General features: G+C 35.0%; 1 protein-coding gene across 1 annotated transcript in view; it reads right to left on the bottom strand.

Annotated features, from left to right (window-relative positions):
- The window catches only part of MBD5 (methyl-CpG binding domain protein 5), a 167,951-nt gene that overhangs the window by 50,344 nt on the left and 91,036 nt on the right, over window positions 1–26,571 (bottom strand). Inside the window, exons 3-6 of the mRNA XM_027588361.2 lie at window positions 24,173–24,346; window positions 12,915–13,586; window positions 4,221–4,323; window positions 2,985–3,165 (exon numbers count right to left, since the gene is read on the bottom strand). Coding sequence (XP_027444162.1) covers window positions 2,985–3,165; window positions 4,221–4,323; window positions 12,915–13,027 — 397 coding nt within the window. The 5' untranslated portion in view covers window positions 13,028–13,586; window positions 24,173–24,346. The remainder of the gene's footprint in view (window positions 1–2,984; window positions 3,166–4,220; window positions 4,324–12,914; window positions 13,587–24,172; window positions 24,347–26,571) is intronic.

The following is a 26,571-nucleotide window of genomic DNA, read 5'->3' as shown; positions in this document are numbered from 1 at the left end:
TGGGGTTTTTTTGGTTATTTATATAATTATGTACAGTTCAATGCTTAAAAATATAGACACTGGCATTCTTATATTCAACAGAATTTAGAAAACAGCAGTTGTTTGGAAAGGATTTCTTCCATACATGGGGAAAAATTGTTACCATCTTTAAAATGACAGGAATACTGAATAAACAAACAAAAGTCATGCCGATGTTGTGTTACACTTATGAACTAAATTATTTCAAGAGTTGGCAAATGGAAATGCTGGGCACTCATCAAGTGCTTTCATGTATACTCAAGTAGACCTTTCAAAAGAATAGACAGAAACTAAATATACCCGCATGTATGTAAATAAAGAGCGATGAAAACTACTACCAGAGTCTCCTTAACTTTTATTTAAATCCCAACCCTATAATATAGTTTAATATTAGGAAATTAAAATAAATGCTATGTCTGAAGCTAGTAAAAGGGTAGCAATTAATCCAATAAAGCATATCATTTTAAAAGGGGATGGAGATATACATCTTATACCTATACTGGTTAAAGATTTACCTGTAATTTCAATAATGAAACTTGTATGTATAGAGTACAACAAAGGACCTAGATCAAGATTCTGTTAGGGTCATTAAAAAAGTGACAAGGCAGACTTTGCAGAAAGAGGTAAGTAAAATTGATATAATGTGATATGAGAATGACAGCAGATACATGCAAGGTAATATGCAAAATGAAAACATAGTTATATCAAGGTGGCAAGATAAGGGTAAATGTCAAATAATTTATTACTATTAAATGTGTCTTTAAATTGTTGCAATATCTTTTAATTTAAAAAAATGTAGCTCATTAGAAGAAAAAGAAAAATTCCCTAATTTTTTTTTCTTACATACCTCAGTGGAGCAATTTTTTCTGATCATTCCTGTTAAAGTTCAAAGGTTAGAGGGTTATTGAAGAGGATCTCTCTGCTAAAAACTGCCAAATTTGTCTCTTCCTGCCCTCGTCACATGAGTTGTAAGTGTGACTCTTCAATTACCTGTATAATGTCACAACTGCTCCTTTTGTATCTAAAGCTGTTAGTAATTTGGCCCCAACTTACCTACGCAAATTTAATCTATTCACTCAAGTCAGGTTAGTGTCCACATCATCTCTTAATTATGCTATACTCATACTGAATAAGAATTTTCTTATTTCCCTCATATGTCTAAATCTTACCATTTTCCAGGGCTGGTTCAAATCTGAAATCTACCATAAAGCCTTCTCTGATCACTACAAGTTATACCCATTGTTCCTATTTTTTAGAACTCTGCAGAACAATATCACTTATTCTTCATAAACAAATGCTTTGGTGCTCAGCCATATTTTATCTTGAATTATTACTTAACCGTTAAGTTGATCGTAATATTTTGAAGCGAGTTCACATCCTAGCTCATACAAAAAGAAGTTCCTGAGTCTCAAAGTATAGTTCCACAAATTACATATTAGTTATAAAGGGAAAAGTTACCTTAACAATGGAGAAATTGGATATACATAACTTTAACCAAGCACTTAAGCTTAATGTCATCAATATGGGATAAATTGACATGTGCCTCCTAATGAGGACATCACCTATGCAGTATTCTATCAAACTGTCTTTAACCTGAGTATAAAAAAAAATGAAGAAATAATCAGGCAAATCTAACTTGAGGAATATCTGTAAAACTGACCTGGACTCTTCAAAAATAGATTTTAAAAGACGGGGAAATTGGTGTAGGTTAAAGAAGTATAACAATTTAGTGCAGTTGTATAATCTTTGATTGCATCCTGGGTTTTAAAAATCGAAGAAACTATTAGGACAACTGGAATAATTGGAAATTATTAGGACAACTATTTTTTAATTATATACACTGCATTTTAGATAATAAGTGTTAAATTTTTTGAATATGATAATTAGATCATGGTTTATATAGGTGAACATCCATGTGTACTGAAATATTTAGGGATGAATTGTCATAATATTTGCAACTTTTGCCACAAAATGTTAATTGTCAAATCTAAGTGAAGGGTACTTGGGTGTTCAGTGAACTGTTTATGGAATTTTTCTGCAGCTTTGAAATTAAAAAAAATAAAAGCATGCATGCGTGTGTGTGGTTTCTGTGTGGTGGGGGTATGAAAAGTTTCTGATAAGGTGATATCTCTGAGGAGGTGTTCAAGAAATAGCTATTAAGTGACTGAAAGAGTAACACTGGGGGCACCTGCATGGCTCAGTTGGTTAAGCATCTGCCTTCAGCTCAGGTCATGATCCCGGGACCCTGGGAATAAGCCCTATTCCCTGCTCAGCTGGGAGTCTGCTTTTCCCTCTGTCCCCCCCACTGCTCTCTCTCTCTCTTAAATAAATACATAAAATCTTAAAAAAAAAAAAAAACTGGGGCGCCTGGGTGGCTCAGATGGTTAAGCAACTGCCTTTGGCTCAGGTCGTGATCCCGGAGTCCTGGGATCGAGTCCCACATCGGGCTCCCGGCTCAGCGGGGAGCCTGCTTCTCCCTCTGACCCTCTTCCCTCTCATGCTCTCTATCTCTCATTCTCTCTCTCTCAAATAAATAAATAAAATCTTAAAAAAAAAAAACTAACACTGCTAACTCTGGACAATATTGCTGGTTCTGTTTGAGGACTTGATACTATACATCTAAACCAGCTCGGAGAAAGGTTACATTTGTTTCCTAAAAACTAATGGTACTTTCTCATTTGTTAGCTCAGCTCTGTGTACTTGCATAGCATTTGTATGTGTTAATTGGTGTTTATTCTGCTCAGTTAACTCAGTGATTTAAAGAGGAAATTTGGGGAGACAACTACATAGGAATTTTTCAGACTAATTTACTATTTGTAAAAAAATGAAAACATATATAACTTTAAAAAGCATTCTGCATATTTAAAAAGGGGACTCAGAAAATGTTTAGCAAAGTGATTTCCAGTGACTCCTCTAGGAGAGAAGTTGGGGAGGAAAATTTCTAAACCTTTCATCACATTACATACTTGTTCCTCCCCCGGGACTGGTGAGCACCAGAGAAGGATGTGGGGCTTCCATGCTTTTGTGAAGTGTAGCCACCGCAATGATTTTTCTTTTATGTATGCATAGCTTTGTGACATCTTCATCTGCTTTAACATCTTCTGCAGTTCTCTGTTTCACAGCAGCTCCAGGATCAAAATTAAACACCTGGAAAAAAAAATTCTCTGTTTAGAATGTCTATAAAAACATTAAATTAAAAAAAAATCTCCTTGTTATAAGAAAAGTTTTGCATAGATTAAGCAATAAATTTGAGTAAAACTGTCTCAAGTTTTTAAATTTAAGAAAATAATTTTATATATAGTGTAATAAATATTTCTGCTGAACTCTTGGTTTTTAGTGACAAAGTAGATAATGAAAATAAGACAACCAAGATAAATATATGGAAAGGTATAATACCTGATAATGTTTCCAATTTTAGATACTTCCTGATGTTACAACAGTACAAAAACAGATGAAGTACAGTTAAAAACCCGTAAGAGCTGACATTTCTACATGCTAACTTTGTCTTTGGCTTTATTTTATTACTATATTAATATTACTTTTTCATGGATTTAAAAAGACTATTACTCTATTTTTAAAAAATCTTATTACTTATTGTGTATACACTTATAGACTGTTTCAAATGCTTTTTGGGGGGTGAGTGAGGTGACACAAATAAAAGGAAAAAACTATTTATTAAACTTTAGTTCTAAGATTAGCACATAATATTCAGAGAACAATGACTATTCTATTCTAAAATATTTAGTTATTTAAAATAACTGTATTTTTTACCTAGCAAAGGACTAAAACAGTTTTACTTTTGGCTCGGAGTGTTCAGCTTTGTGATTTTAGAAATATTTGTGGCAGATTTATCAACACCAGTGCAAAAAGGTCATATTGCAGATTGAGCAGTTATAGTAGGGGAAAAATACTATTAAACAGTGAGCATTGGTATAGCTCAAATAAAAGGGTACTAAAAAGATTTCTGATGAAATATTTAATATGAATATACTTTGTCACCTTTGAACATGACTGGGACTTAACTATTTCCTGAAATTTTAAACATTCCAGAACGCATGCAAAAGATATCTAATTAAAGACTTTTAAAATGCATATATGATTGGAGAAGTAATATAAAAATGAAATGCCAAATGAGAAAAGCAAATATATGAAACACCTAAAAAAATACAAAACTGCCAATAGATCTATTGTGAAATGGTTACCTTGGGAAGAATAAGAGGACATTCCAAGCCACATTTGCATGTTCCGTCAGTAAGCAGGTATGTTTTAACCTGCTCCAAGCAAGATAACAAAGACCCACTGGGACTGTAAAAATAGTTTAAAAAAACATCAGAAAATAATTCCGACTGTACATATTATATGAAAAAAGGCATAATTTATAGTCTTACTGTCCTTCACAAGATAACATTTTCTTACTAAGGAAAAACATTTGCTTTGTCAATATTATGTTATCTACTAAATTATAGCCTTTAACACTATCGCTCTTTCTTTTAACCAAACTATTTCTCAGAAAAATAGAGATTTTCATAGAAAATTAAATAAAAGTATTTTGAAAACCAAGAGTGGACTAAGGGGATGGGAAAAATGCTATTCTTAAAAAAGTACAGAAGCAGGCAAGAAAGGACCAAGAAAACTACATGAAAGTAGTTATTATTTTAAACTAGAAGATCTACCTTAAAGCTATTTGAGGAAAGACTGAAATTTAGGAACATGTTGGAAGTCAAACCAGAAAGTCACTAAGTCTACAAAAGTTGGAGCTAACATGTTCTTGCCTTTAGTCTTGGAGTCTAGAACCAAACTGCCCCAGTGTAAAAGCAGATTTCTCTTTTTTTTTCCCAATCCATATGTTTCTTTGAAGATAGACAAGTGTGGCCCAACTCAAATTGTACTGAAGAACCATACCCATTGGTAAGGAAAGAGGAGCCATGCAGAACTGACAAAGGATGGGGAACTCCTTAAGAAAATAGGGTTTTACACGGCAGAAAAGTGCCTTGCAGGTCTTCTGGTTGGTAATTGGGGTAGTTCTCTCAATGTTACTACTCTGTGGGTCAAAAAGTCAGTATAATACATGAATACTGATCAAGTTTAAGCTTACAGATTAGGTACTAATTCAGATGACAGGATAAGTCTTTGATTTTTATTTGCAATGAGGGTTAGTTTAAAACGGGCTATCTGCACCTTAGGACTTTTACTATTAATATGTGGATTTTACAACTTAAATGCATATTATGCTTTGAAAATTATCATATATTTTTCATTCAAGAATATCTTTTATTTATGACTATTTACTGAAACCTTCACTTCAGCCTTCTGATTAAATTTATCCAGAAACTATACTCTCCATTTTGTATACAAAGCATTACTCTATTGGGGGCAGACTGCCTGTACAGAAACGGAGGTAATAGTTTTAGATCTATAAATAAACCAGCTTTTAAAATGCAATTCATATTTATGGACAATCATATAAGTGACTTCTGAATGTATAAAGTCTCAATTAAAATCCTCAACATTGTTTACTCATTCTTTTGTTTAGACTAACAATTTTTTACAGATGATATGCAAAAAATAATTCCCATGTTACAGATTGAGTTCCACCCCAGTGGTAGGGGCAACCAGATGATTTCGAAGGTCTGGTAATTTTTATAAAACAAGATTACCAACGAGTTGTCATATAAAGAATTCATGAATTTTGTGAAAAGAAACTGCCTAGCATTTTACAGTTAAAGAAAGCATACGGACTGAATCCTAGAGGAATTTAATTGTAAAATTAAACCTGAAGAAAAGAATTCCTGAATTCTATTAGAGTACTCTACTCTAGATACTTTAAAAACATTTCCTCTCAATCAGTCAGTTGAGTTCGTTCCTTCAGTTGTAGCTCTTTAATTAACTTTTGGGAGTAATAATTAATGTAAAAATTAGTTACAAGTCTTACGGCACAGATAAAGCTCAAAAGATTGGAAGCAGGTGGGAAATTTAATGTGCAGCCCCAATGCCACCCCCAGGCAGGAGCAGCTGGAGACTAACCTAAAAATTACAAGCAAACTGCACATTGAGAAGGGAGCTACAGAAGGAGGGCTAGCCTCCTATATATGTTTAAGTAGTAATTTTACCAGTTCTATATACAAACAAATAAAAACCATGCTGACTTAATTTATTTGATGGTGCTTAACCTTATCTAGCAAAGTTTGTTTCCAAAATAATTCTTAGGGTATAGATCTGGGTTTGGAGGACTCACAGTAACAGATAATGAAGTCTACTTACACTTGGAAAATCATGAATGAACAAGATGAATGACAGATTCTTAGACTTAACTTGGTTTAACTTAGTTCTCAGCAATCTGAAAAGCTGACATATCTTTCATAGGGATGGAGATGAAGTAAAAAAAATAAGTTATTAAGATTTTAGACTCATTTGCTCTAAGTTGAATATGTATTTGCTCCTTACAGGCTAGAATAACCATAAATATAAACAGTAACACCAATATCTTGCTATATTATACTTAGAGCAAAGTATTTTTAGCAGTTTTTAAACAACACTGGCAATAGGAACACTTCAAAAAAGTTATGTGTCCTTGTCTATCTTATCTACTGTGAGATGAGCTCCACATTCCCTGCTTTCTTTTCACTTCACTCCAATTAATATAGAGCACATCTTTACTATTACAGAAATAAAATACTTATGTGCAAAACAATTTCAATAGGCAATTAAGCTTCCCTCAAGAAACAACTTACACAAAGCAAACAGATCTGAGATGAAATCTGAACTGACTTTTGAGTTGTTAAGGTATGAAATCATTTGTATTTATATAATAGAAAAGATCTCATTTATATAAATACATCCTTGTACAAATAGAGAATTCCACTGCAGTGGGATACAAATAACCACACTGAAAGAAATAGCATTAATGTAATGTAATGAGGTTACATTACATGACATTAATTAATGTAATGATGCAATGTTGTATCTTTTAAAAAGTCCTAAGTCTGTTTCTGATAGTTTTTTTATTACACCACAAAGAAAGATTTATGTTATCATAACCTTTCATATACTTCCTGATAAACTACAAAATAAGTAACTTAGGTGGCATTTGTTTAATAAGAAGACTAAAACTTGGTTAAGCATTCAAGATGATAGTGTAGGAAAATCCTGAGCTCAACTCCTCCCATGGACATAATAAATCTACAACTACATATGGAATATTGCCCCTTAAAGACCAGGAAACTAGATGAACAGAGAGCCTCCACAACAAGGGGCAGCACCGAGATGGGTGGAAGAGGCAGAGATACAGTCTCAATAAGGAAAAAACCACACCCGAGGCATGAAGTTCCACAGTCAGGAGGGATCTCAAAGGTATGGAACTCCTCCCTAAAAAACAAGTGATTTAAGCTCCACATCAGGCAACCCAACCCTTAGATCTTGCACAGGAGGGGCAAGCCCCCAAAATAGCTGGCTTTGAAAACCAACAGAGAGTATGTCCAGAAAAACTACATATTTATAGGAAAAAAAAAAAAAAACTGCTCTATAAGGCTCAAGCACAGACTCGAAACTAGAGCAAAAACACAAGATTGAAAAGTGCATAGTCCACAGTGAAGAATACCTACTTACCAATCTTGGAGTGCCTGCTGGAGAGGCATGAGGTGGCAGGGCCTTTCCCAAGGACTAAGACACTGGCGACAGTCATTTCTGCTACCTCATTCTGCCACGCTGATCCAAGCACTGGATCTATTTTGGAATCCTTCTACTAGATCACTAACGCCAAAGGTGTGCCTTGCTGAGAGCTCTACACAACCCTGCACCTCCACCAGGCCTTGCAGCCAATAAGACACTAATCTTGCCCACCAGCATGCCTGCAGCAGTTACCCCCAGGCCACAAGCCAACCAGGCCAGGGGTCAGCCCTGCCCAGCAGTACAACCACAGCAATTGTGGCCCCACCACAATAGGAGGGTACACAATGCCCATAAAAGGGATATCCCTGTAGCAGCTGAGTCCGGTGGTTAGGGAGGATTGCACTTTTGGCCCCATAGGACATCTTATATAAGGTCACTCTTTCAAGACCAGGAGTGGTAGCTGAACTGCCTAATACATAGAAACAAACACAGAGAGGTAGGCAAAATGAGGAGACAGAGGACTATGTTCAAAAGAAGAAGACAAAAACCTCAAAAAAAAAAAAAAGAACTTGCAAACAGAGATAAACAATCTCTCTGATAAAGAGATCAAAGTTATGGTCATAAACATGCTTACTGAACTTGTGAGAACAATGGCTGAACAACACATTTAGAACTTCAACAAAGAGCTAGAAAATAAAAGAAAGTACCAATCAGAGTGGAAGAATACCATAACAGAAGTGAAAAATACACTAGAGGGAATAAACAGCAGATTAGATGATACAGAAAAATGGATCAGCAATCTGGAAGACAGGGTAATAGAAACAGCCTAAATTGAATGAGAAAAGAGAAAAAATAATTTAAACAAATGAGGACAGTTTAAGAAACCCCTGAAACAACATCGAGCATACTAACATCCACATTATATTTAGGGGTCACATAAGTAGAAGAAAGAAAGTGCTGGAAACTTATTTGAAAAAATAATAGTTGAAAATGTCCTTGACCTGGGGAAGGAAAGAGACATCCAGGATCAGGAAGCACAGAGAGTCCCAAACAAGATGAACCTACAGATCTACACCAAGACACATTACAATTAAATGACTAAAATTAAAGATAAAGAGAGAATCCTTAAAAAAAGAAAAAAGAAAAAAGAAAAAAATTAGTTACATATTAGGGAATGCCCATAAGACTATGAGCTGATTTTTCAGCAGAAACTTTGTAGGCCAGAAGAGAGTGGCATGATAAATTCAAAGTGATGAAAGGAAAAAGCTTACAACCAAGGACACTTTACCCGGCAAAGTTATCAATCAGAATTGAAGGGGCAATAAAGAGTTTCCCAGACAAGCAAAAGCTAAAGGAGTTCATCACAACTAAATTGGCTTTACAAGAAATATTAAAGGGACTACTTTAAGTTGAAAAGAAAAGGTCATGACTAGAAATAAGAAAATATATGAAAGAAAAAAAAAATCTCACTGGTAAAGGCAAACATACAGGAAAGGTAGTGATCAACCACTTATAATGCTAGTATGAAGGTTAAGAGACAAAAGTAGTAAAATCAATGATATCTGCAATAACTAAAAGATAGACAAAATAAAAAGATGTAAAACATAACATCAAAAACATAAAATGTGGGTAAAGGGAAAGCAAAAATGTAGTGCTTTTAGAATGCTTTCAAACTTAGGCAACCACCAACTTAAAATAGATTGCTATATGTATAGGTTGTTATATATGAACCTCATGGTAACCAAAAACCAAAAACCTAAGATAGATACACAAAAAATAAAGGCAAAGGAATCCAAACATAAAACTAAAGAACATCATCAAATCACAAAGGAAGAGAGCAAGAGAAGAAAGGAACAGAGAAGAACTACAAAAACAACCAGAAAACAACAAAATGGCAATAAGTACACACTTATCAACAATTACTTTAAGTATAAATGGACTAAATGTTCCAATCAAAAGACACAGAGTGGCTGAATGGATTAAAAAAACAAAAACAAAAACAGAAACAAGACCCATCTGTATGCTGCCTATAAGAGACTTACTTCAGATCTAAGGACACACACACAGACTGAAATTGAAGATATGAAAAAAGATATTCTATGCAAACGGAAACAAAATCAAAGCTGGGGTAGTGATACTTATATCAAAAATAGACTTTATAACAAAGGCTGTAACAAGAGATAAAGAAAAGAAATCACAAAATGATAAAGGGATCAATTCAACAAGAAGATATAACATTTGCAAATATTTATGTACCCAACACAGTAGCACCTAAATATATAAAGCAAATATTAAGAGACACAAAGGGAGAAACTGACAGCAATACTATAATATTAGGGGGTTTTAACACCCCACTTACCATCAATGGATAGATCATCCAGATAGAACATCAATAAGGAAATAGTGGCCTTAAATGACCCACTAGACCAGATCAACTTATAAGATATGTATAGAACATTCCATCTCAAGTGCAAATGGAGCATAATGTCAGGGTGCAGAATAAGTAAATTTAAGAGATTGAAATCATATAAACCATCTTTTCCAACCACAACAGTATAAAACAAATGTAAAATCAATTACAAGAAGACAAATTGAAAAAACACAAACACATGGAGACTAAACATCATGCTACTGAACAACAAATGGTCAATGAAGAAATCAAAGAAGAAATAAAAAAATATTTTGAGACAAATAAACACAACATTCTAAAATCTATAGGATGCAGCAAAAGCAGGGTTAGGAGGGACGTTTATAGTGACACAGGCCCGCTTCAAGAAACAAGAAAAATCTCAAATAAATAGTTTAATCCTACACCTAAAGGAACGAGGAAAAGAACAAATAAAACCCAAAGTTAGTAGAAAAAGGAAATAAACATTAGAGTGGAAATAAATGAAATAGAGACTAAAAATAAAAAAAAATAGAAAAGATCGATGAAACTAAGAGCTGCTTCTTTGAAAAGATAAACAAAATTGAAAACATTTAGCTAGACTCATCAAGAAAAAAAAAAGAGAGGACCCAAATGAACAAAATAAAGGAGAAAAGACCCTGAATAGCCAAGTCAATCTTGAGAAAGAACAAAGCTGGAGGTAATCACAATCCCCATTTTGAACTATACTACAAAGCTATTGTAATCAAAACAATATGGTACTAGCATAAAAACAGATACACAGGTCAATGGAACAGAATAGAGAGACCAGAATAAACCCATGGTTATATGGTCAATTAATCTACAACAAAGGAGGCAAGAGTGTACAATGGGGGAAAAGACAATCTCTTTAATAACTGTTGCTAGGAAAAGTGGACAGCTACACGCAAAAACAGTGAAACTGGACCACTTTCTTGCACCACACAGAAAAAATAAGCTCAAAAATTGAAGACTTGAATGGAAGATGTGAAACCATAGAACTCTTAAAAGAAAACATAAGCAGTAAGCTCTTCAACATCAGTCTTAGCAATATTTTTTTGGATCTCTCACGTCGGGCAAGGACAGCAAAAATAAAAATAAACAAAGGGACTATATCAAACTAAAAAGCTCTTTACACACTGAAATAAATCATCAACAAACAAAAAGACAAATATCCAATAAGGGGTTAACATCCGAAATATATAAAGAACTCATACAACTTAATATCAAAAAAACAAACAATCAGATTTAAAAAATCTACAGATGACCTGAATGGACATTTTTCCAAAGAGGACATAGAGATGGCCAACAGGCACATAAAAAAATGCTCAACATCATATCTATAGGGAAATGCAACGAGATATCTCCTCACAGGTGTCAAAATGGCTGTCATTAAAAAGATAAGAAATAACGAGTATTGGTCAGGATGTAGAGAAAAAGGAACCCTGTGCACTGTTGGTATGAATGTAAATTGGAGCAGCAAGTTTGGAAAACAGTATGGAGCTTCCTCAAAAAATTAAAAATAGAAATACCATATGATCCAGTAATTCCACTTCTAGGTATTTAACCAAAGAAAATGAAAACACTCATTCAAAAAGACATTCGCACTTCTTGTTCATCACAGCATTATTTGTAATAGCCAAGACATGGAAGCCCCCTAGATGTTCACAGATAGATGAATGCACAAAAGAGATATGGTACACACACACAGACACATACACAAACACACTGGAATATTACTCAGTGATTAAAAAGTATGAGATCTTGCCATGTGTGACAACATGGATGAATGGAGTGGGTAGTACGCTAAGCAAAATATGTCAGACAGAGAATGACGAATACTATATAACTTCATTTATATGTGGAACCTAAAGAACAAAACAAATGAATAAACAAACAAAATAGAAACAGACCATAGATATAGAAAACAAACTGGTGGCTGATAGAGGGGAGATGGGTAGAGGGATGGACAAAATTCGTGAAGGGGATTAAGAGGTACAGTCTTCCAGTTATAAAATAAGTAAGACACAGAGATGTAATGGACAGCATAGGGAATAGTCAGTAATTATTAAATAATTTGTATGATGATAGATGGTAACTAGACTTATTGAGATGACCATTTTATAATGTATACAAATACCGAATCGCTATGTTGTACTAATAAAACTAATGCAATATTATAGGTCAGTTAAAAAAACCCCTGAAATTTCTTGTCAACAGTTCAGTTTTTCCATTCAACTTGTACACAAGATATATGTTACCAAAATTAAAAAGAGCAGGCATTTGCATTTTATTTGTATGATTTTTACTTGTGAGAGGAACAGCCATCTCCGTCATGACTTTTTCTTTGTTACTATTATATGCAATGGAATAGATTAAAAACTGCACAGAAAAAATTGGGAAATTATTTTTCATTAATATCAGGAATTAAGAAGACTCATAACTGAAACTGCCTATAGATAAAAACACTCAGCCTTACATCAGAAAAGCCATGTGAAGCACTAGAAGGATAGGATAATACTGTCAAGAGATATCAGGTCTCTTTCCAGTATTTTATATTCTCCTGTGAATGTGGTAATGATGCTTATATGTTTCTTTTAGAAATCTTCATATTTTTCTTTATCCTTGTTACGGAGATAAGCGGAATGACACCTTATATAAACACAAGTAATGCATAAAAAATCTCTCTTGTAACCTAAGGCAATTTACATTGCAAAACAGTACAGAATGAAACACTTGAGTATTTCTAGCATGAAGGTCATTTACTCAAATTTATGTGAAATGCTGTCAGTGATGGTATGTTGCTCCCTCAAAGGAACAGTCTCTACCTCCTTAATTACAGGATTGCACACTTGGAGGTGACAAAGGTAATAAGGTGGCTCACCTGACATAAAGCACTCCATTTTGATCCACACGACGCTGCCAACCCACAGGAACTTGTATAGCTGGAAGACCTCCATCTTTGTCCCCTCCGTCACAGTCCTTGCCTCCATTCATTTTCTGTGTCTGCTTGGGACTCTCCAAAGATATCAGCAATAAGATGATATCCTTATATTACAGGGCATGATGGCCTTCAAAAATGGCCAATGCAGCACAGTTTTTCCCAGACTGTACAAAATGCATTGGGAAGCTTCGGCTCAGTTTGGAACCAAGTCCTTGAAATCTGCCATTGTGGAAAAAATCAGTTTCCCATTATAATCTATAAATAAACAATATTTAATTCCTAAGGATGGTCTACATGGGTAAAAATGAGTGGCCTCTGACTAAGGAAAATCATATTCACCAATGCTGGTACCTGCCTGAATTGGGGGAGGGGAGGAGTATAAAGTTTTTAGTTCAACATTTTGTCTTGAACCTTGATGTCAGACTAAAATAACCTCTATGGTCTAGAGAATGGTCTCATTTTTACAGTGTGAGTCGGTTAATATTTCCAGGTACTACCCGCCTTTAGAGGCCACATTCTTTAAATTTTTTCTTCATCTTCCAATCTGAATCCAAGATGTTGTAGGTTGGTTCATCTGATGTTTTCATGTCTTCAAAATTCCAACAATGTAGCCTGAAACATATGTAAATGTATAAACTTTATATTTAATATTGAAAACTGAGAAGCTGCACACATTTAAAAATAGAACAAACTGCTAAGTGCACCAAACCACTTTGATGTTCTCTGCCATCAAAATCACATGTCAAATTTGTCTTGCTTTCTTCTTCCAACTTGATCCACTTACTCCAGTTAACCAATTTGTTTGCTCTTCACCATGTGTAACTTTCTAATTATTAGAGATAGACATAATAGTGGCATTTCACACACACACACACACACACACACACACACACACACACACCCTCCTTCTTACAATAAAAATGCATCTATCACCTCTTATGTTCTGACAACTGGAAAGTTTTATAAAATCCAGTTACATTTTATCACTCTTTAATTGTATATGCCCTTATGATTTACTTTTCTTTTCTAATCATCATATTGGCCTAAAGAAGAAAAGGTGTTTTTTTTTTAAGAAAAAATTAAAAGAAAATATACAGTACATTTCCAAGTACAAGAGATTTCCCCCCACTGTTCTTGAATATAAGAGTGGGAGTTGCTTTAGAGTTAAGATTTACAAATTCCTGTCTATTATGGGGTACTCTCTTAATTCCTTTATTAAGTCACAAGGTGCTGCTTGGGGAAAATATACTGGCTTGAGACACCAGCAATCAGTGCTACTGTGGAAAGCTTGAAAGAAGTCATCTTAATGGAACTGTTAAGTAAAAAGAGATGGCAAATAAAATTTTTAAGATTTAGTGCTTACTCCTAATGGAGAATGTGATGTAACAGTTGCTAGCCTTATTTCTGGTGGTATACAAGCCTTTCTATAATCAATTTAATATGTAGTGTGTAATTACATTGTGGGACTCATGAAACTATACTAAAGGATGAATAAAAAAATCATTCTAGTGTTATATGAGTGGGACATGTGGCTTGGGATAAAAATGTCCAGTGACAGCATTATCCACAGATTCAAAAATGCTATACTCAAACAACTTAACTAAAGGTGAAGATGACATGCTCTGGAAGACTGTGTTAAAGGACTTAAAATTCATATGAAAATATTAAAATTGTTTCAAAAGTTAAAAAAAGATTTATATTTTAGTTGTTTAAAATATGTATGCATAACTTAACACATTAAACAGTGTAAACAGACACATAACTACTTTATCTACATTCCTAAAAGCCTACAATTTAAGTTAGCCCCAAACATTTTTGGGCCTGTCTTTATTGAGAAAACAGGAGAATGCCTTATATTAAAAGGCATCATGTATTCAGGCATATGCTGTATTTGCAGCCTGGGCTCTGAGACAGATAAAGGTCATTTAGCTGAAAGTACAAACCTTGTGCATGGGTGTTGTAAACATCAACAAGCAATGGGAAAAGTAGCACAAATTTATTGGGAAAAATGTGGGGTATAAAGAAAAGTGCCCAGTAGTATCATTGCCAATGTGTCTCAAGCTGCTAACTTAACATTGTTGGGGCCACTCCATTGTGTCTATGCTTCTCACAGAAATGACCCACTTGTCTCCCATTCACTGCACCTTAACCATGACCCCTGCTGATCATGTATGTGTTTATTCATGTTTTATTTGACAGTCAGCAGTACTAGGTAACTGGGACTATGCTGTGGCTGAAGTACAAAGATAGGAGGCACCTCTTTATCCATAGCCCAGTGTAATGTTTGGCATTAAAGAGCTGTTCCGTGTGGAAGAATATAAAGAAAAGAGGGAGGAAGGATAAGAAAGGATGGAGAGAGCAAGGAAGGGTCAGTCCTGCCCAGTGGAGTTCCCAGTGCTAATGAAAGATGGGAAAGAGACATGAATTTCATACCATCCTGGACTCCCAGTTTTGTCAAATAGTAACAGACCCAGATTACTGAACCTGCTTTTTTTAAATAGTCCTTTTTCATGCTCATTTTATTACCCTGCTTTTCCCAATAAAATGCCTTCAGTGGTCTGTGATCATTAGATTGGACCAGCTCTCATTCTCCCTACTTTTGAGCTTTCTGATCATTTGATGCCTATTTTCTTTTTTCTTTCTTTTTTCCTTCCTTTCCTTCCTTCTTTTTTTTTTTTCTCTGTTTGTTTGCCTGCTTTTGTATGTGACTCCAACTTCCCTGAGACAGGCTGGCTCAGTCCATTAACTAATTTGTGGATCTGCCAGATAATAACATTGGATTGATTCCTGCCAAATATGTCTCTCTCATATTTCAGTAATGAAAAATACAAATATCTGATGGCTGGGTTTTGCTTAGACCAGCAGTTCTCAAAGCATGGTCCTGGGACAAACATCATTATGGTCAATAATGCCCAGGAACTTGTCAGAAATACAAATGCAAAGGCCTGGCCCCAGACTTAATGAATTAGAAACTCTAGGGGTCACTCTGTTCTTTAAGAAACCCTCCAGGTGTTTCTGATGCATGCTCAAGTTTGAGACCCACTGGCTCAGACTAATGCCCCTGCCTCCTTCCCAGGACATGGCAGTTTTATGTCTCCACACTATGCAGGCAGCCAGCCCTCTACTCCCTTTTGGCCCTGGGAGGGTCATCCTTTTTTTGCTGATACTTCAGCCTTTTAGAAGCAGCTCAATTGCAAGGGCCTTAGAGACTCCTCACAGAGCAAGGTCCAGTAACTACACAGTTCTCGTTTATTTATCTGCAAGTGGCCCTGATTTTCTCAACATTCATTTTGTGAATTTGGAAAATTCAGAGATGTTTGAAGGTGAAATTAAAATTGAACTGTAATCTCACTGTTGAATAATAACTACTGCAAACCTGAACATACTTTCTTTCAATCATTGTTTTTAGAAAGTTTTAAAAGCACACTTTAAAAAAGAATTTATAATAACAAACAATAAACCACCACTCCAAATTCACAATGTAAGCATTTTATCAGTTTTGCTTATTTTTAAAAATAAAGCACTATTACAGATAGAGTTAAATACTATCTTCCTCCCCTACCCCATCTTTCTTTAGTCCTATTTCCTTCTCTTCACCTTAAAGGCAACCACCATTATGAATCTGGTCCTCATTCTTCTAGGCTATGCATTTATAGGTATATTCCCTATGTGTATACGTAAACAATATCTGGTATTGCTATATGCATTTTAAAATTTTTATATAAACACTATTACACATATATATCATTCTGCAACTTGCTTTTTAAAATCCAACACTGTTTGAGAGCTATCTCAGTTGAGATACATAGATCTATCTCTGTTGCAGATATATAGATCGAATTTGTTAATTTTTAACATCTGAATGGTATTGTGTCATATGATTATAGAACTATTCATCTATTGGTATATTTATCATATTAATGTTAGATTGTGGCGTCTGCACATTCTCAACTTTTCAGATACTGCCAAATTGCTCTCCAAAGTTGCACTGATTCCAAGTTTTTTCCATGTTATAAATGCATCTTTTTCCTTTAAATACTGAATCATTACCACTTTATACTTTATTTTCATCCTGAGCATTTTACTATGGCATTAAATATTTTTTCCAAAATATGACTTTTAATTGCTGGATAGAATTTTTGGGTCTATATCTATATATCTATAATTTATTTACTTCCCTTTTGTGAACATAGATTTTCTCCTGAATTTTCACAACTACAAGTAAATCTGAGATAAATATATCTATCTGTACATAAATCAATAGCCATTTTGCTAATTTACTGAGAATTATTTGCTAAAACAGAGGTGCATAATTTTAAGACCCTTGACAAATTTCTTAAAGTGACAAAAGGGTAGTTTTGGGAAAGCACTTCAGGCCATAGTTTTCAAACTTTTGAAACCCCTGTATATCCTCTTCTGCTAAATATGAAAATCTTCTCTTTGCCTCTAAGATTCTGATAATTTTATCACTTACATGGACCCATCATTCAAGATTTAGTCAAGCTTTATTTTTATAGTTGATATTATAAAAACAATAGTTTCTCCTCTTTTCTTAATTTAACATAGGAAATTACATATCCACAACATTTTTCCTTCATCTCCCCTGGAAATTCCATTATGACCTTGTTTATATGGCTTGGTTTGAACCTAATAGACACAGGTTAAAACAGAAAAGATATCATGATATGAAAGGTACCTCCATCTCACTAACACTCAGGATCAAGGATCGATTTTACACTTAGGACAGGATTTAAATTTATTTCACAAACAATTCTGGCAGCAACAATAATATAATTCAAAAAGTGATGTGTGTGTGTGTGTGTGTGCACGTTCTGAGGAGATTTACCACAATTTTACCAACATTTTTATTTTCCTACTTCCTTTCAATATGTAAATTAGTCTGAGAATTGGCTTTTGGTGAATTGAATTTAGTGGCTTGATTTACTTCTTTGCATTGGCTTCTTCTGACCATTCGGAATTCAAATTAGATGTCTCGTCCTGGAAGAGACTATACTATATACCATAGGTAATCTCTCAGACTTTAAGTCACTGATACCTCTTGTCATCCATTTGTTTATCATTTATTTGTTTGTTTATTGGCTATCTCTTCCCAGAGGAATGTAAACTCCCTCACAGCAGGGACGTGTCTCTCTAGGTCCTTCCTATCTCTATTCCTAGTTCCTGGTAGTGCCTGGCCTGCAGTAGGTGCTTAAGTGCTTCCTGAAGACTATGCATATTCTAATTAGTCAACATAGTTTTATATTCTGATTTTTGCCATGTAGGCTTAGTAAGATTTTTTAGCAATACATGCATCTAAAATGAAAGAGATTTTTAAAAGAGGCTAGTAGAAGCCAATGAGTATTAATGTTGACAAAATATACAAAAGATTTTTTGCTCTAGATCTGTCCCTGATGATCTCATAGTCTCTGAGTAATAATTTCTGTGTAGAAAGTATGATAGGGCTTTTAAGAAAATTAACAAACTGACTTTATGCTTTATTTGTAAAGTGCATCAGTTTTATTTATGAAGTAGTTTATATACACATTTTAATTGGATTAATAAAGAAACCATTAAATGAATCCAACAATATAAAAATTAAACTTTTATTTCAATAGGATGCTAATTAATGCAACAGACCTTTTTTCTTCATCTGTTTTACTGACATTCTTGTCAACCTAAGAATACACTCACTACTTAATACAGTATTAAATGTATATCTTAAAAGTTTTCACAGAACATCATGAAGACTATCAGATTATGACATCATGAAAACAAATAAGTAGCTATTCTTCATAAATCTTTCCAAATAACATCAAACATTATAAATCTTCTGAATTATGTCACACAAACTTGACTAATGGTAAAAATAATAAGTAGATTTTTCAGTCATATGATATCATGAGTAAATTCTATTAAAATGTTTAAAATGACATCACACATTGATCTTGTGCCCAGTGGAGTTCCTTGGATGCGTAGTAGGATAGAATGAATACCAGGTGAACTGCTGATTTATCAAGGTAAGACTATGTAAATCAGGTAAAATACCAATGTTTCATATATTATATAATTCTAAGCCATCATCTATACTTTTTATGCTATGATTATCACCTTAGCCCTTGAAATACTTAAAGTTAAATAAGAAGTCTGTTCCATTCCAACATTTGCAAGTGAATGCCTCATGTTCTCCAACTGAGAACAAGTCTCACATAAAACCTACCTCTATACTTAAATTCCAAAATAATATGTATATACCACAACAGGTATGATTGGATTAAAAAATAACATCAGCATTAGCATTTTGGAAAGTAATATCTGAGTGGCTACAACATTATTATCATTTGACTGGGTAATAAATGGATATACTCATAATCTTTCCATCATTATTAGTTAAACTGTGCTTGTTAGAGCAGCCCTAAATCACGTTTCTCCTTTCCAATTATCTTTCACTCTCATATCAATTATTCAAACAGCTCCTTCACAGCACTTAGCCACCCCTTCCCATCTGTTTCACCTTTCACCTATTTATTCAAGCTATATGCATTTTTATTTATGAGCACACTTATCTTGCAGTTACATATTTTTTCATTTTTAAAAAACTTCCCCATAGATTATCCCTATATTCATTTTGGTTATTATTGTCATTTGGTTCTTATCTTCATTGTACAGCCACTTCTTCTAAAACATACTTCTTAGATGCATCCGATGTAAGGCTCTATCAGGCTCTACTATCCTTCAGGCTCTACTTAGCCCAAACTACCTCAGCACATTTACATTCGTTTTATACAGTTGTGTCAGGGTACCATAAGCACATCTTTCCTGACTGATGACTGAAGCTCTCTAGTTCCAAACGTCTTTGCACTTTTTGTGCAGAAAGGTGTAAACGTTCACAACCTATACATGAGGGATCATATTTATGTAGGAAGGTTACATTTTTTCACAAACTCGGAAGGTATGGGGTTAGGTTCCTCAGAATGAGGCCAGTTCTTAAAGTCAAGGTAACAGGCATCTTGGCCTATGCCCATCTATGGTTAGGGGAATTATTTATATCCATTTCTAGCTACCAGAGTTAAGCAACTTATACATTCTAGCCTTCAGAGAGCTAAATGTTGAGTATAGTAGACTGCAATTGGCCTGAAATACTTTGTAGCTCCTTTAATCAGGAGGTAGTATTTATTACTCCACACTTTCAATCTGGGCTGGCCTTGCAACTTGCTTTGACCAATGGAATTTGATGGATGTACTACTGTTCAAGTGCTGAGTTTAAACCTTGAGAGGCCTTGCATCTTCCACTCTTGCTTCTTGGAATGCCATTGTCACAAGAACAACCTGAGCTAGCCCGCTTAAGAATGAGAATCCAGGTGGAGACCGACAAGTCCTGCTAGTCTAGCCAGTCCAGCTAAGGGCTTAGACATGTGAGTCCAGTCAACACCATGTGAAACAGGGATGAGCTGGCCCAGCTGAACCTAACCTAGACTGGCAACCCACAAAATCATGCCTATTTTTTCAAACAGCCAAAAATTATACAGAAAACAACCGGAAGGTCTAAAAACAGCATTTTATGTAAATTAATTACCGTATTGAGAAGCTACTATGTAGCTCCCCCCCCTTTATTAGCTTGTGACCTGGGCAAGTTTTAAAATTTCTTTCGTTTATGAAACAGATTATAGCCCTATAGAATTGTTCTGTGGATACAAGTTAAAAGTCTTAAACCAATGGCTGGCACACAGTAAATATCCAAGTTGTTATTATTTATGCATAGCTATTAAAGTCATGTTATGGAAAATTTTATAGCACTGGAAAAGATCCGTGATATTGTCAGGTGAGAAAACATACTACAAATATGAAAATATTTAATCACTATGATGTACACCTGAAATTAATAGGATGTTGTATATACTACAAAGTTGCATGTATAATTATAAATCTTCATTTACAAAAATGCTGTTACATATGTAGATGTGGGATAGAGCAGCACTACCCTCTCAGTGGTTGTCTCTGGCTAGCAAGAATATGAATGATTTTTATTTTCTTCATTGCTTTTCTGTATTTTCAAAATTTTCCATAGTAAAAATGTATTGGCTTTTCAATTAGGAAAAATATTATTTCCAAAAAACTAAATATTATATCCATAGATCAGCCAAGTAATGTTTTCCTAGTCTTTAAAAGCATTAAGGAAACTTTTTATTGGAAATAGTCATAAGCTTTGTGCCTAGTATTATGCTATTATTTCTCCTTCTGTTTTAGCCAATTAGAGAAAAAGATATAAAATGCTACATTAACCTGGATGTTCTAAATACGAGAAAAAAATTTAAGATTATCCCTTTGATTCGTTCTAAAATGCTTCAGAGTGTCACTCTTAATTTTCTGCTTGGAATACATCTCCCATCCCCACATTCTTGTTCTTCATTAAACCAACTTCTGTTTATCTCGGTTTAAATGTCACTTCCTCAGAGAGGTCTTCCCTGGTTTCCCCAACCATTATTTGGTTTTCCAAGTCTAAACTGGGTAACCCCTTGTAATTCCTCCTTATAATATCCAGTAATTCACATATATTACTATACATAACTGAGCTTTCTTTTCACCCTTGCCATTCTACATAACTGCAAAGAAAGAGCAATTGAGAAAGTTAATTTCAAGTTAAAGCTTCCCTTTGTGCTCTTAAAAATATTTAAGGAGGGGTACCTGGGTGGCTCAGTTAAATGACTGACTCTTGATTTTGGCTCAGGTCATGATCTCAGGGTTGTGAGATCGAGCCCTGCTTTGGGCGTGGAGCCTGCTTAAGATTCTCTCTCTCCCTTTCCCTCTGCCCCCATGCTCATGCAGTCTCTCTCTCTCTCTCTCAAAAATAAATAAATAAATAAATAAATACATAAATAAAATAATTAAAATAAAAATATTTAAGGAAGTGGAAAGTGAGGGTCGGTATACATATGTACAAAATGCTTACTATGCATTCTTTATTTATTTGAGACAGAGGGAGAGTGCGCACAAGCAGGGGGAGGGGCTGATGGAGAGGGAGAGGCAGAGAATCTCAAGCAGACTGGTGCTTAGTGCAGAGCCCAAGGTGGGGCTCATCTCATGAACCTGAGATCAGGACCTGAGCCAAAACCAAGAGTTAGAGGCTTAACTGGCTGAGCCAACCAGGTGCTCCCATTTCACTTTCTTAAAAGCTAAAAAGTATACAATCACTAGCTCCCAAATATGTATTCTATAAAAAAAAAAGTTAGAGAACTGTTTTAAGTATAATAATAAGTTATACCAGCACATCTATAAGCTAATTGATAAACTCACTATACTGCTGAGGGAAATATTATTTATGATCTCTTTCTGTATATTAGCCACCAGCAGAGTTTGCTATTTTTGTTTTTCTGTAGTATAGTGAAGTTTCTCCTAGAGAATATTTATAAAAAATACATGTCTGCATTTACATAATATATTTTAGAGTAAACTGAGCACGTTTAAGGAGTAACTTTCACATTTTATCTGTACATTACTGTATTGTGGCTACTCCAGGAACAGCTCAATATATACAGGTCAAATATTGCTGAGAAATGATGTATATCAATATTGTTTTTTTCCCAAAACTGTACTAATAACGAGACAATTATGAAAACACCAATTTGAAGAGATATATGCACCCCTATGTTCTTTGCAGCATTATTTAAATAGCCAAGATATGGAAGCAACCTAAGTGTCCATTAATGGATGAATGAATAATGTATCTATCTATCTATCTATCTATCTATCTATCTATCTATCTATCTATATATATACACATTAACAATGGAATATACTCAGCCATAAAGAAGAATGAAACCTTGCCATTTGTGACAACATCAATGGACCTACAGGGTATTATGCTAAGTGAAGTAAGTCAGATAGAGAAAGACAAATGCTATAGGATTTCACTTACTTATGGAATCTAAAAAAACATGAACAAACAAAAACAAAACAGAAACAAACTCATAGATACAGGAAATAAACCTTTGGTTACCAGAAGGGGGAGGGATTGGAGGGTAGGCAAAATACATGAAGGAGATTAAGAGGTAAAATCTTCCAGTTGTAAAATAAACAAGTCATGAGGATGTAATGTACAGCACAGGGAATATAGTCAATAATATTGTAATAACTTTGTATAGTGACAGATGGTAACTAGATTTATCACAGGGATCATTTTGTAAGGTATGAAAATATTTAATCACTATGATGTACACCTGAAATTAATAGGATGTTGTATATCAGTTATACCTCAATTTAAAATTAATTAAAGAAATCAGTGTTGGAAAAAAAAAAGAATGAGACAATTACGAATTGTGCCCATTTGGGGTAGTATAACATATTTAAACAACTAATATTTATATGCTCTTTTACTTACAAGTGTTTAGCACTCCTCAATTCATCTGGCAATGGATACCCAGTTGCTACTTGGAATAATCAGTTCTGTAGAGAGGTAATAGTGCCCCCTAGTAACCTTGAAAATCAGTTTAATCAAGGACGAAATAGGAAGACTCCTCAGCCATTGTAGAAACCCACCCAAAGACACTGTCTCTAAATATGTATCAATACGTAGGAACACTCAGGTCTAATCAATGCCTCCAACAAATGTAATTAAATGTAAAAGGGAACTAATAAAGTCTCTCCAGAAGGAAGAGGAGGAGTACCGTCTCTGTGTGGATTCTAAAAACAGAAGTCCAAAGCATACAATCTCTCAGTCCCATGAAATAAGTGAACTTTCACTGTGTTTATGTAGCCCACAGATCAGGAACAAAATGAATGAGTAGTAATACCTGCAGATGTTTTGTGGTGTCATATGAAAAGTGTCTCAAGGAAACTCCATTTAGCATTGGACTGCCTCTGGAGTGCTGAGGGAGGCAGAGAAAATGGAGCAGCCAAAGAAAGCTGAGGCACTAAGTATTCAGGTTGGAGAGGGAGGGAGTTTCAGAACCATAAAACCAGTTATAGAGTATATCTTAGAGAACGTGCTGAAGAAAAGCAAAACCTGTAGAAAATAAAGTCTCTAATTTAACAAATAGTTAAGTAAAATACAAGACCAAGTTACAAACAAGAGGACTCTGGGCCAAATCCCACCTGTGGCAGTGTTTGGCACGTACACAGTTCGAGAATAATAATAAAAGTGAATTAGTTGACAATATTTAAATTAAAAGATTTCACATGAACATTTGTATTTCCTGCTTTACCTGAGAACCTGGACAATGTAGTAACACTAGGTCAACATGCCCGCCTTGCAACAATTATCTGGAACGGAGCAGTGGCTGCTCCTTCCGAAAGGACTTGGCTCTCCAGTTCAGTGCAGTAGCTTTCTGCTTCATTCCCACCAGCCTGGCCCCTGTAGGCACTTGGGTTTCCAACCTCTGGAATAGAAAGGACCTTGAGATAAGGCTTGAAGGACTCACTGTAGCCCTTGTCAAGAAGTACAGCTTACTTTTTTTTTTTTTAAATGACCACTTAACCTACACTTCAGAGTTTCTTCACAGCGGTGGAGAATGAACTCTCGGTGGATCATCATGCATTATTAGTATGTGAAGGAGTGCTAGTAAAGCAGCTAAAACCAAGAGCAAACAGTTAATTTTCTTGATAAAATTGAGAGGACCGAAACCATGGTGGTTTTCGAGTTAGAGGAGGCAGAGAGTACACAGAATTCTCACCCAACTTTAATCTTCTATCGCCTCTTCTTTCTTAGCCCCATCATCAGTAATACCACATTAGCATTATCTCAAGAACTCATCTTGGGATCAAAGAATTATGGAAGCAAATTGTACATTACCATTATTGAGTTATAAAATGCCACCCCTCGACTTTTAACATTGTTTCCTTTCAGCAAATAAGAAAAAAAAATTATAAGAACTTTCAAAAGTGTACTTGAGGCCTTATCACTCCTTACTCTATTTTCTCCTAGATATGAAGGAGACATTGACAAGGTTCTTTCTCAGTCAGGGCAAAATAATCCTTGGGACAGTGTAGCTCATTTTGTTCTCTTTCCAAGGTAATGAACAACCTTCTGATTTTTGTTGGATTTCATAGGTGCTTTGATATCATTAAGTTCATAATTTGGATATCATGTACAAGTACTTCAGTCAATGAAAGCAAATAAACAGACAAATGGGTTATGTTTGGCTTATAAGTTAATTTCTTGTAAATACAGGTGATCTGTACCAGAACCTAGAGGCCCATCACCCATAAGAGCAATGGCAAATAAACTTTTTCTTTATTTTCTTTATTTTTTAAAGTAATCTCTATGTCCAACATGTGGCTTGAACTCATGACTCTGAGAACAAGAGTCATATGTCTACTGACTGAGCCAGCCAGGCACCCTCGACTTTTTCTTTAATTGGAAGAGTAAGAACCACATCCGGGACCATAATTACTCCACAGGGTGCTCCCCCATCTTTGGGTATTTCCTGATAGCCAGCCTACTTGTTCTTTTTTCTTTTTGGTTTTAGGCCAGAGCAGGACAGGGGAATGTTTATAGCACATGGTGTACATATGCTTGAGCATCGCTTTTCCTCAGAAAGCAGCCAGGAGGGACAAAGGAGCAACTAAGGGATATGGAACCAAGATTAAATAACTATGTTCCTATAATCCTGATATATTAAAGGTACTCCAGATAGTAGATTGTTTTAAGTATTTACTGGGCATCAACTACATGTGAAGCACAGTAATGGATACAAAAGAACTGGACATAAAGAGCATACATGCCTAGGAGGTGGAGGGCAGGGAGTGGGGCAATCAGGGAAACAGGTAATTACAACGTTGAATGACACTGGTTACAATAGGGCTAAATATGGAGTGCTAAAGGAGTACAAAGAAAGAGCTAGTCTAGGGGCGCTTGGGTGGCTCAGTCGTTAAACATCTGCCTTCAGCTCAGGTCATGATCCCAGGCTCCTGGGATTGAGCCCCACATTGGGCTCCCTGCTTGGTGGGGAGCCTGCTTCTCCCTCTCCCACTCCCCCTGCTTGTGTTCCCTCTCTCCCTATCTCTCTCTGTCAAATAAATAAAATCTTAAAAAAAAAGAGCTAGTCTAGTTTTCAGGGATCAGAGAAAGGGGGACACAGGATACATTTAAGGATGCACTGAAGTTAGACAAAGAAAGGTAGTAGGAGACCTGCAACTTCACCTCATCCATGCAAATGATCTTAGTTCCAAAAGATTAATATTAAAGATTTTACATTTCTGTCTGATAATAACAATTCCAATATTATATATATATTTTTTAAGCTGGTAAGCAAGCATAAAGGTCTTATTTTGTCAGACCTTTTAACCTTGAGATGCGATAAGTGATAAAGCATTAATGAATATTTTCCACAGGAAGATCTGGATGCCTGCCTCATGCCTGAAATAGAAAACAGTGACCTGACATCCAGATAAGCAAATAGTTTTCTAGAAGAAATACTATGGAAGGACAATGATTCACTTCAATAAGAAAGTATTATTAGATGTGAGTGCATTGGAAGCAGAAGCTAAAAGCAGCAAGATATGGATGAGGGAGTCTTAGCCTGTATATAAAGTAGTTCAAAACCATTTGGAAGTATATCCTTCAATAAAAGAAGTTTGTAAGCGATGAAAATAAGATGACTAC

This window comes from Zalophus californianus, chromosome 3 (assembly GCF_009762305.2).
Source record: "Zalophus californianus isolate mZalCal1 chromosome 3, mZalCal1.pri.v2, whole genome shotgun sequence".
Lineage (NCBI taxonomy): Eukaryota > Metazoa > Chordata > Mammalia > Carnivora > Otariidae > Zalophus > Zalophus californianus.
This window is presented reverse-complemented; position numbering and strand designations above follow the sequence as displayed.